This window comes from Garra rufa, chromosome 9 (genome assembly GCF_049309525.1).
Source record: "Garra rufa chromosome 9, GarRuf1.0, whole genome shotgun sequence".
NCBI classification, from domain to species: Eukaryota; Metazoa; Chordata; class Actinopteri; order Cypriniformes; family Cyprinidae; genus Garra; species Garra rufa.
This window is the reverse complement of record NC_133369.1, coordinates 11,247,874-11,259,982: the sequence shown is the minus strand read 5'-3', so window position 1 is coordinate 11,259,982 and position 12,109 is coordinate 11,247,874. Positions and strand designations below refer to the sequence as shown.

The 12,109-nt window shown below is 39.5% G+C and overlaps 1 protein-coding gene across 1 annotated transcript; it reads right to left on the bottom strand.

Annotated features, from left to right (window-relative positions):
* Positions 1 to 4,348: 4,348 nt before the first annotated feature.
* On the bottom strand, positions 4,349 to 8,101 carry LOC141343325 (membrane-spanning 4-domains subfamily A member 4A). Its single transcript, XM_073847916.1, has 7 exons — positions 8,006 to 8,101; positions 7,141 to 7,345; positions 6,836 to 6,937; positions 5,444 to 5,500; positions 5,137 to 5,289; positions 4,896 to 4,997; positions 4,349 to 4,731 (listed from the first exon to the last, which is right to left on the bottom strand). The coding sequence occupies exons 2-7, from the start codon at positions 7,312 to 7,314 to the stop codon at positions 4,654 to 4,656; spliced, it is 666 nt and encodes a 221-aa protein (XP_073704017.1). The 5' UTR covers positions 7,315 to 7,345; positions 8,006 to 8,101; the 3' UTR covers positions 4,349 to 4,653.
* Between the last annotated feature and the right edge of the window lie 4,008 nt (positions 8,102 to 12,109).

The window sequence follows — 12,109 nt, the reverse complement described above, 5'->3', positions numbered from 1 at the left end:
ATGTCTAGAGTAAAGAGTAAAGAAGAAGTGGCTCTCAACCAGGGGTCCGGGGCCCACTAGGGGCCCTGAGAAAACTTTCATGGCGTCTCAAGATGACGTTAAATGATTTAAAGTAGGATGAAAAGCTTTAAAGTAAGCTGAACATCAATTAAGCATCAAGATGTGTGTTTTAATTCAAGGCCAAACTTGTGACAAACTAAAATGCAATTTTCAGCGTAACGCTGAAACCCTATTGTAATTGTTAGAATGGCCAAAAATCAGCCATGTCCACTTAAAACTGATGCACAGACCAAACCGTAAGTGGTAGAGTCTTGAATCTTGAAGCGACAGTAGAACTCATACCGCGAATACCATCACCAAGGCTCGCCCCAATCGGTCTGATAGGGGCGCAACAGCGATCAAAAGGACAAAGTCGCTCATAAATCCTAAACCATATGTCAAAGGCTTATAGGAAAACTCCACTTTTTTTGGAAATAGGCTCATTCTCCAACTCCCCCCGAGTTAATAAGTTGAGTTTTACCATTTTGAACTCCATTTAGCTGTTCTCCTGTTCTGGCAATATCACCTTTAGCATAGCTTAGCATAGATCATTGAATCCTATGAGACCAATAGCATCGTGTTCAAAAATAACCAATGAGTTTCGATATTTGTCCTATTTAAAACTTGACTCTTCTGTAGTTAGATATTGTGTACTAAGACCGGCGGAAAATGTAAAACTGCGATTTTCTAGGCCGATAAGATCCTCATAAGATTAGGAACAACACTTCCATTCCTGCGTATTAGTCAAGGAAGTTTGCTGCTGCAACATGGCCGAAGCAGGCGCAGTAATATCACGCAGCACATGTGCAAATGCTAACCTAGCTGGGAACTAATTTCAGGCGCTGCGTCCATATTACGACAGCAAACTTCCTTGACTATTATGCCAGAATGGGAGTGTAGTTCCTAATCTTATCGGCTTAAAGTGGAGTGTTCCTTTAATAATAAAATGAATTCTTAATGAGATCAAGTCTAAATTGTGATATTAAAAGGAGAAATTCTGACAGTCGAAATTATGAGATAAAAATTCTCATAATCGAAATTTTTGATGCCATAATTATGACTTGCTATGTGTCACAGTTCTGTCTGTTTATGTCTTTGGTTTCGCCCATTGTCTCCCCCTGTTGATTCTGTGTGATTTGGTTTTTCCCTCGTCAGCCCTGATCACCGTCACCTGTGTCTTATGATTAGTCTATCCTTAAAAGTCTGTCTGTGAGTTCAGTTCAATGTCGGTCGTTAAATGTTCTGAATTGTGTGTGGATTATCTTGCCTGTTCCTGAGTGTTCCAGCCTGTTTATCTGAAGACTATATTAAATATTAATGTTTATTGTTTACCTCGTCTCTCGTCTCGTCAGTCCAGCACGTATCGTTACAGGAACGACCGACCGAAAAAGTTTACCCGGCACTTTCCCCTGCGTTTATTTTCCGTCTTTTTTCCCTCAGTGTTTTGTTTTTTATTGTTTGATTGATTATGGACCCTACTGTTCGTCTCATCCTCCTGAGGCAGGAGGAACGCTCTCTTGAGGACCATACACGTGAGTTCATCTCCCTGGCAGAACATTCCCACTTCCCGGATAGCAGCCTATGCATCTACTACCACCTGGGACTGAATTCCACCACCAAGGCGCTGCTATCCGGGGAGGGTCCTCAAGAGAGCCTGCCGGACTACATCGAGTGGGTGTTGGCGTCCTGCCAATCTTCCTGGACTGTCGGCGTCATCGAGGAGGACGTCAGCCCCACTCACGACCCAGAACCCAGCCAAACATCACCCCGACATGCGGAGTTACAGCCTGAGCCCACCGCAGATGGAGTGCCAGAGCCGAGAGCGACAGAGCCTGACCCATCTGACCAGGTGCGAGAGCCGGCATCAACATCCGTGACGGTGGATTGTCACTTGGAGCAAGAGAGGGCGAAAGAGAGCCCTGCCCACTGCACCACCGCTGAGGGTGAGCTTGGATCCAATTCTGGGGATTTAATAGACTTCTTCTCAGATCTTGCCCAAGACAACTCATGTGACTTAATTGACTTTTTCTCTGAGCCACTGACCTGTATAGACTTCCCTCCCACCCGCCCTCGTCTGTCTGAATCTGCCTGGTCCCCGCTGGTTCCGCCCAGCCGTCCTGAGTTCCCGCTGGTTCCGCCCAGCCGTCCTGAGTTCCCGCTGGTTCCGCCCAGCCGTCCTGAGTTCCCGCTGGTTCCGCCCAGCCGTCCTGAGTTCCCGCTGGTTCCGCCCAGCCGTCCTGAGTTCCCGCTGGTTCCGCCCAGCCGTCCTGAGTTCCCGCTGGTTCCGCCCAGCCGTCCTGAGTTCCCGCTGGTTCCGCCCAGCCGTCCTGAGTTCCCGCTGGTTCCGCCCAGCATTCCTGAGTTCCCGCTGGTTCCGCCCAGCCGCCCCAAGTCTCCCAGGTCAGCAGTCAGTCCCCCAGCTCACCCTCAGCCCACCACCTGTGCAGTGGGCTCGCCGCGGGACTGCCAGCTTCCATCGGCGTCTCGGCTGGAGGATTCCTCAGCTCCGCCTCCAGCCTCCGAGTCCTGGACTCCGCCTCGGCCCTTCGACCCCGCGGTTCCACCACGGCTCTCGACGCCCTCCTCTTCATCGTCGCCCGTCGATCCACCAGCTCCACCGGGCTCCATCGTCTTTCCGGCTCCGCCCTGGTCAGTCGTCACCCCATCGGCTCCTCAGGACTCTGCTCCTCCGGCTGTGCCTCGTCGCGCCGTCCCACCGGCTCCTTGGGACTCCTCCTTCCTGCGGGCACAGCCTCCATCCTCTGTCGCTCCGGCTCCGCCGCGGATCTCCGGGACTCCGCCTCCGCCTCGGGCGCCAGAGCCTGCTCCATCTTGGCCCTCTGGATCCTCGGCGTCACCCCGGATCATCGGCTCTCCGTCTTCGCCTCGGGCTCCTTATCCATCTGCTCCGCCTCTGTCGGTCGGCCCCATGGAGTCGGCACGCCTTCGTCCACCATGGTTCCTCCCTCCGTCGGCTCCACAGTGGGCCGTCATCATGGCTGCGGTCTGGGTCGGTTCCTCCTGCCTTATGCCCCACCCATGTCCTCCCTGGCTCCTCCCTCCGTCGTCGCCCCTCTGGACTGTCTGGTTTGTCACATGGACTTTTGTTCTGGTCCTCCTCCGGGGGTTGCGTCCTCCGCCGGAACCCCCTCCTTCATTGACTCTGGTATCCTGGTTTTTCCGCCCCTCTCGTTTTTTCTTTTTTCCACGGCGCGAGGACGCGCCTTTCCGGAGGGGGGCGTAATGTCACAGTTCTGTCTGTTTATGTCTTTGGTTTCGCCCATTGTCTCCCCCTGTTGATTCTGTGTGATTTGGTTTTTCCCTCGTCAGCCCTGATCACCGTCACCTGTGTCTTATGATAAGTCTATCCTTAAAAGTCTGTCTGTGAGTTCAGTTCAATGTCGGTCGTTAAATGTTCTGAATTGTGTGTGGATTATCTTGCCTGTTCCTGAGTGTTCCAGCCTGTTTATCTGAAGACTATATTAAATATTAATGTTTATTGTTTACCTCGTCTCTCGTCTCGTCAGTCCAGCACGTATTGTTACACTATGTCATAATTTCAATGTTTTAATCTTATAATTATGACATAGTATGTCATAAATCTGACTTTTTATAACAATCTTGGACTTTTTATGTCTTTTAATGTCATAATTAGGACTTAGCATTTTATAATTTCACATTTAAAGTCATAATTATTGGATTAAAAAGTTCAGACTATTGCATAGTAAGCATAATTATGGCATAAAAAGTTAAATTATGAACTTTGAAATTAGGGAAAAAAACGAAGCTCACAATTCCAATTTTTGATGCCATAATTATGATTTGCTATGTCATAATTTCAACTTTTTATCTTAAAATGATGACTTAGTATGTCATAAATCTGACCTTTTATAACATAATTTTGGACTTTTTATGTCAAGTGAAACTTTTTGTCATAATTATGACAAAATATATATATTATTATTATAGCATCTCATAATTTCAAATTTTGTGTCGTAATTATGACTTAGTATGTAATAATTTTGTGTTTATTTATGCAAGCACGATTTGACTTATGTGGCTAAAATGGGCTCCCATAAATGATTGCTTAAGCTTTTTCTTCAGGATCTGTATGGAAGAGCAAGATATGTTTTTTGTAGAAATAAATGTGCACTTATTTTGTCAGCAAATTTGTTGGAATCACTTTGAGAATGATCTTTTTTTTTTTCAGCTGATGAACTTTGAAAACATTGACAGCCCATCTGAATCCACAGTGGCTTTAAAGAGCTTGAGTATTTTAAGCAGCAAAAGACATAACAGAAACATGTGCTTATGATAAACAGAATGTTATTGTCAACTGTTGTGGACGCTAATACAGTTAATCATCCTCAATATGCAAGACGAAGAAAAAATAAAATATAGTGCATTTTATTCATTAAATCAAGTAGTGTGCAAAAGGTCCCAAAGAACATGCAGGAATGTGCATACCAAATGAGGATACTGCAAACAATTACAAATCATCTAGTGGAAAATGACTATCCTGTATTATATCACACAATCCCATCAAAAAGAAAGAGCCTATATGGTGATTAAACTTTTGACTAGATAAACCTTGGCCACAACTGTGTTGGCTGTTCAGGGGTTGGAAACGCAATCCACCCCAACCTTCAGGAGACTGGATTCACTGCCATAAGGGTCGACATCAGTTTCATCCTGAAATAAAAACAAAGAAGATTTTCTTAGATCATTATTAGATCTTAATTTAGCAATCAAGGATACACTGAGAAGTTTATGAGCTTTGATCTTCAACCACAACAGACCACTTCCATTTACATTTATACATTTCATACTGAGGTTTGATCTTGGTTTGGTCTCACCTTTTGGATGGCCTGGGCAGAAAAGACGGACAGAGAGATGCACACGCACAGTTCAAGAAAACACAGCACCAGCAGGAGACCCCTCATTCCATCAATCAAACCCTAAATAAAAAATATTGCACATAGCATACAGAAAGTCAAGTTCTGTCCTGTGAATATGTTACAGGCAGGCATATACATTTGCATCTGCATTCATTTAATGTAAACTTGAGCTTGATATCATCACTAGCTACAGACGTACATTAAATGTCCGGAACATGTTAAAACATGACCAGTGACCACTGCCATTACAAGGATCCTCCCCTGGTCTTTTGCTGAGCTCCCAACTGAAGTAGCCTATTCCTGCAGCAGCCAACAGAGTGCAGATCACACTCATGGCCAGCGTAGCTTTGATCTGCATAAACACAAAGAATAAGAATGTATATTTCCTACATAATAAAGTGTTCTTAAAGGAATAAAGGAAATACTGAAGTTTATTCAGACTTTAGAAAGGTTGCAGAATGCTGTAGATATCTAAATATAAGCAGTAAATATGAGAATCTGCTCACCCGAGAAGAAGTGGATCTCTTGTGTGCAGCAATTGCCACGGACCCAGAGATGACAAACTAAAAAAAAATAAAAAATACTAAAAATATTAGATTTCAATATATATTTTATTTGTTTTTCTTAACTTGAACCGAACTACAGATGCTACATATCTGCCCAAAATTTTTACTATAAAGGGTGAAAAAAACAAACTTGACTGAGGGCTGTGGGCCAAAAGTAAATGCTGTATTACAGTTGAAGGCAAAAGTGTACATACACCTTGCAGAATCTGCAAAATGTTAATTATTTTATTAAAATACGAGGGAACATACATGATTTAGTACTGACATTTAGAAAATAACAGTGGAATTCATAAAAATTACCCTGTTTAAAAGTTCACACACATTTGATTCTTAATACTGTTGTTACCTGAATGATCAACAGCTTTTTTTTTTTTGGTTTAGTGATAGTTGTTCATGAGTCATTTTTGTGTATTTAAGTGTATTTGAGATCCATCTTTTCGCACTGAGAACAATTGAGGGACTCATATGCAACTTTTACAGAAAGTTCAAACACTCACTGATGCTTCAAAAGGAAAAATGTTGCATTAAGAGCCAAGGCGTGAAAACTTTTGAAATGTACAGATGCGTACATTTTGCTTATTTTGCCTAAATATCTTTTTTTTTTTTCATTTAGTACTGCCCATCAGAAGCTATAGAAGATGCTTACATGTTCTCCAGAAGACAAAATCGGTTAAAACTTACCCTGATCTTCAAATTCAAAAAGTTTTCACCCCCTTAATGCATTGTTTTTCCTTCTGAAGCATCAGTAAGTGCTGGACTATATTTAAACGCCTTTTATGTAAAATATCTTATTCAGGTCAGTACTAAATAAAAAAATAACATGCATTTTGTATGATCTCTCTTATTTTGGTAAAATAATTAACATTTTGCAAATTCTGCAAGGTGTATGTAAACTTTTGACTTTAACTGTATATCCAACAATAAAATCATATAATAAAATGTACAAATGTACAGTCTGAAAAAAAGTGCTGGATTGTTTTAACCCAACTGTGGACTAACCCAACTTTTGGTTTAAAAATTTAATTGAGAAATTTAATCCAACAGTTGGGTTAGTCTACATTTGACCCAGGATTTTTAAGAGTGTTGGTTTTCTTAATCAAGCTTACAATGCAAAAAAAAAGGGCAAAAAAAAATCTGGCAAATTTCCATAAACTTTCCAAAAAATGTTGACAATTTCTTAGAAAGTTTTAGAAAAATTCTTCCCCACTTCCACTTCAATAAATAAATTACCATATTTATGAATTTATATTTCAGTGACATTTATTGTGTAGACTTTCAAATTTACATAAATTCCAATATTTTGTATTATTAGAGCTCAAAATGTTCACTCACAGGAAGTCCAAGGCACATTACAGCCTCAATATTCAGCATGTCCACAAGTACTATGATGGTGCACAGAGTCATGACCACTACACCAGTAAACATCTGCACCAACTGCATAAACACAAACACACACTGAATCACTTTCCTCTAAACAACAGGAGAATGTTTAATAGAAAATATATTTAAAATTAATATATATTATGAACAAGTTACCATTACAAGACACTTAAGGCTAAAACAGTTACAATCCAATCTTTTTTCAATATTTAATAATGTTGTGAAATTGCATCCAAATACAAGCATCCAGCTCTCACCCCCAGTGACAGAGGCCTTCCCTTCAGGAACATTCTGGTTTTTGGTGACAGGTTGGACTTTTCTGGTTCGACCGAGCTTGACTTTAGGTCCGGAGAGTCTGTTTTTCCCTCCAGTGGGATAATATGAGTCACTACCCTCACTCCATTCCCCTCGGTAGTCATTGAAGAAGCCATATCTCACAGAAATATGAGGCTTACCTTTATGCTGTAACAACAAGGAAGTAAAAAATAAACGAGACATATGGACTAGCTGGTCAAACCTGCCTGTAGTTTCCTGATATTCCTGATTGAAGTTGCAAATCTCATGTCAATGTTTAGTTTGTTTGAGAATGTTACTGTATATACAGGATGACTTAGAATACAATTACAATTTATACAACAGGTGTTTTATCACACACCTTTCTTAACAGTCATGTGTGTCAAAACCTGAGCAGCCATGGTATATAGTATCGGATAATCGTCTGAATATTCATATGAATAGATCATATGAATATTCTGTACACAAAGTACTAGACTGTATACCATTCTTCACAAACTTTAATGTCGCAAATGCATATAGTAAACATAAACAGCAAGACATATAAACAGTAAGCGTTGTGTAAATGCTACTTCAAACGTCACTTTTTTATTTGCAATAGGATATCTAAGAATCATGTATAAGTAGATAGATTACTATCTACTATCTCTTTTATAACGACGATAGCTAACGTTGCCTAGCTAGGCAGCTTGCCAGATTTTAAGTTACAGCCATCATGACAGCCTGTTTATCATTTTATTATTGTGAACTACGTAGAAGGAACCTACCAGCGCTGGAAAAAAACGTTTGTATCTAAACAAAATAACATACTGTAACTTGTTTACTTACCGAGACTGATCAGTTTACGTGCGACTCATTTACCGACTGAACAACAGAAAAACCTTAACGGGAAATAAAACTTCCTTCTCCTCCCACTGATTCCATTTAACCCCTTCAGACGCAGAGACAGAATTTCTGTCAGAGTCCAGTAAAATGAAAGTGCAGTGGTTGTTTCTTACCAATTGTAAGGTGCCGATTCCAAAAATCGTGTCAGTTTTGGTCACAAAATATTGTGTGCATCAAGTCTGACATTATTATTAGTGTGGAGTACTGAAAGGTAAACTGGTTTAACTGACTGGTTTAAAGGTTTGAAAGTGAATAACAGTTGAAAACATTCATTAGAAATTTAGAAAAAGAATCAAAAAGTAATCAAATGTAATCAGTTGTATTACTTTCATAAAGTAATTTAAACAGTTACACTACTTATCACATGTTAACCTTTTACATTTCCAAAGTAACCACCTATTTATGTTAAGAAAACTTTCCTGGCTAACCAATAGGGAACGTTTTGGGAACCAAAAGCTAACGTTCCCAGACCGTTCTTTGAACCAAAAAATGTTAGCTGGGAACCTTCCCAACACTGCACATGTACAATTGAGGTCAAAAAATGTACATCCCCCTTTCAGAATCTGCAAAATGTTAATTATTTTCGCAAAATAAGAGGGATCATACAAAATGCATGTTATTGTTTATTTAGTACTGACCTGAATTATAGGGATGTGCATATCGATCCTAAAGTATCGATATATCGATACTGATGCGAGTATCGAAAGTATCGATACTCAAATTGAAAATATCGATACTAAGGTGTGTTTTATTTACCAGTGATTTTGTTTATTTAACAAAAAGCCAGGAGTACAATGTGCATTTAATTGGATGCATAACCTATGTTAGAGAATAACTGTTCATGATAGAACACTTTTCCTACTCATCTGAACGCACGCAAATGATGCAAGACAGAACCAATCAATCACAGAGAGCATTCACTCCCTTTAGACAGTGCATTCAAACAGGGCTGTGTTTCCTAAAAGTATCATAAGAAATCATTGATGCTTTTGGGAACGACAGCCCTGTAATGCTTATCAGAGGACAGAAAATAAAAAAAATGTTTGAGCTATTTCTCAATAAACAAACTGAAACTGAAGCTTACATAATTTGCATTTCACAAGTGCAATTACATTTCTTTAAATTAACACTTAAAGTTCATTGATCATGTTTTGTAGTAACGTTAATATAAATTATACACTGGCAGAATAAAAATGTTGTATTTTATGTGTGCAACAGCCTGTCACTGGCAGCCCCTTATGAAACCAAGTATTTTCAACTGTAGGTTTTGTAGTTACCACTAAAGTAAACATATTTTAACCACGTGTAGAAAATAAAATTTAATTAGTTGCATATTAAATGTTAAAATGCATTTCAAATATAAAGTGTAAAAGGTTATTAAAAAAGGGCATAATCAGTGTGCGAATTATACCTTGACAATCGGGGGGGTCAGCTTTTTATAGCTGTTTTTGTACAAGCGTGTACAAAATAGATATTGTGTGCAAAACTAATATATATGCGATATGTTAAATACTAGACATGCAGTTTGCTTTTCCAACGAGCATTATCCAGGGTTTTCTACTGGCCCAATCGGGCCAGTGGTTCAGATTTTTACTTGCCCTGACAAAATTTTCACTGGCCCAACCAACCAAAAAAAAAAAAAAAAAGTTAATAGTTATTTTTTAGCCACATTTTAAATAATGTGTCAAAAGCCAAATATAACTGTATATTTCCTTAAATACAGTTGACAATTTTAAAAAATTATAATTGTGATGTAACTAAATTTATGCACAACAGTATGTCCAGGTTGATGGTCCCAGATCAGCAGTTAACTATAGCCTATAAATGGAGTACTCCTATTAAAGGAATGTTGTTGCAAAGAAGAAAATTAAACAATATTAGTAAATAGAGTGTTATTAAGCAGAATTTATGTTAAAAGTTTTGTTTTTACGGTGGTCGTCCAAGATTTTTTTTACCTTTGTTTTTACCTTTTCATATGTTTAATTAGGCTCAGAGGTGCCATGAGTGCAATCAAATTCATAAATTCATGTTATACAATTTTGAATACAGATATCTGCCAGCAGGTGGAGGCAAGAGACTGATTTAATTACTGAATCATATTATTCATTTGATTCGTTCGAATGGATGGTTCATTCGGGAATAAAGCAAGTGACTCTTAATGAACTGGAAATTGAATCATTTCACTAGATTCGTTTAAAAACGCACGTTCATTCATAAACGAAACACCGCTGTGTTTGAATGGAGATGCGCAGCGGCTCAGTTGTGACTTGTTTCAGACCACTTTTGACGACGAAATAGAGCAAAATCAGGCAACAGTGTTATAGTCAGACAATGTAAGTCACTTAATAATAACTTCTTGTATTTAAAAAAAAAAAAAAAAAAAAAAAATATATATATATATATATATATATATATATATATATATAATAACTTGTATTAAATCAGTACCTCATTTACAAACTCCCACAAAAATTATTAAAGTGCCCCTATTATGCCTTTTCAAATATGATATTTCATGTAGTGTGTCATGTAGCTGTATGTGAACATAAACTATCTGCAAAGTTGTGACGCCGACAGTGCACTATAAATTAAGTTTTTTTCTAACAAAAAAAAGAGTCGGCTCACATTCGCCTAAACGAGTCGTCAGCAATTCGAATCTTTTTTCTGTAACGGCCACACGTCACGAGCTACACATTTGCGTAATGTCCGCCCACGTTCAATTTCGCGAACAACTTGCCCGCCCACAAACAGTAGGCCTACCATTTTCACGTGGATTAACGTTACATCATGTCAAGAAGACGCCCTGCGCTGTGGGAGTGAATTTGTTTTATATGCCCTTCCGAAAGATGAAACTACCAAGAATGAGTGGTTAACATTAATTTTTTCAACACCTCAGCAGTCCAATGCCAATCTTGTGTTGTGTTCGCGTCATTTTACTGATGACTGTTTTTCCAATCTTGGGGAGTAACGTTACAACGCGAGATTCACCAAACCCTTTGTTTTAAAAAATGGATCAGTGCCCAGTTTATTTGGACCGGCTTGCTCCTCTGAACTTCTACCTGTAAGTATGATTAATAATTGATGATTGTATTTTCTAGCGATCGTTCAAAATACGTCTTTGTGTACGTTATGGTGTGTAACAACCCCGCACATGTCTTGGTAACCGGCTAACTTGCGTTTCTGTAGTTCTGTTGTTCAGCTGTGAGTGCAATGTAGTCTAAAAATTGTGATTGATGCAGCTTGACTGTCTGTCTGCCTTAGTTTAATATTAGTTTAAGTAATGATAATGATAAACGATGGCTTAACGCAGTGTTATGGGTTGTACGTTACAGTGTTGAAGTTCACAACGTAGAGGTGTGCCCGGTTCGCTTACAAAAGCAAATTGCAAGCACTTTCCACAGTTATAATATGACACCCACTGAGAAACGTCCTGCTCCAGTCGTGCTTGCAAAACAGTTTCTTGTCGATGTGCCACTTCAACCGTTTCATCGTCAGACTCCGGCTCGAATTGATAGGGTAAAATCGAGGCTATCTTTTCTATGCATTAACAGGTCTCCACAGCTGTCATTCAGTTATGCCAATGGGCGTTTCGTTTTGCGCTGAAGCGGTAGACCAATCAGAAAGGACTGCACCATCTGACCAATCACAGCGGTGAGGGCTCACTGAAAGGAGGGGTTTAGAGAGACTGATTCTTCGAACTGCTTCACACGAGTCGTTTACGAATCATTTAGAAACGGGGTAAAATTAAATCTAATTTTTGAGAAAACTAAAGTGTTTTTTGAACTTGCATACATGTAAACCTGTTTTAAGAGACTATTACAACAATATTAACTACCTTTAACATGGCATAATAGGGGCACTTTAAAAGTTGTCACTCATCTTAGTTTGCGATGTCACAAAGCTCTATTATAATCAACGGCGCTCTCTATAACTTACTGCACAATCTGTCTCTTATTTACACTCTCTCTACACTTTGTTTATGAAAGGATTCGTGAGATATGTCTGTAATACATTACTCAATGTTGCAAAAACATGTAGAAACCTTTG

What these genes read in the sequence shown, in the direction of transcription:
- LOC141343325 (XM_073847916.1), bottom strand. Translation starts at nt 7,314, where the DNA reads ATGGCTTCTTCAATGACTACCGAGGGGAATGGAGTGAGGGTAGTGACT. An exon ending in TAATGTGCCTTGGACTTCCT is followed by an intron (nt 5,501 to 6,835) that starts GTGAGTGAACAT and finishes ATTTTTTTTTAG; the next exon opens with TTTGTCATCTCTGGGTCCGT. An exon ending in ACATGTTCCGGACATTTAAT is followed by an intron (nt 4,998 to 5,136) that starts GTACGTCTGTAG and finishes TTTTTTATTTAG; the next exon opens with GGTTTGATTGATGGAATGAG.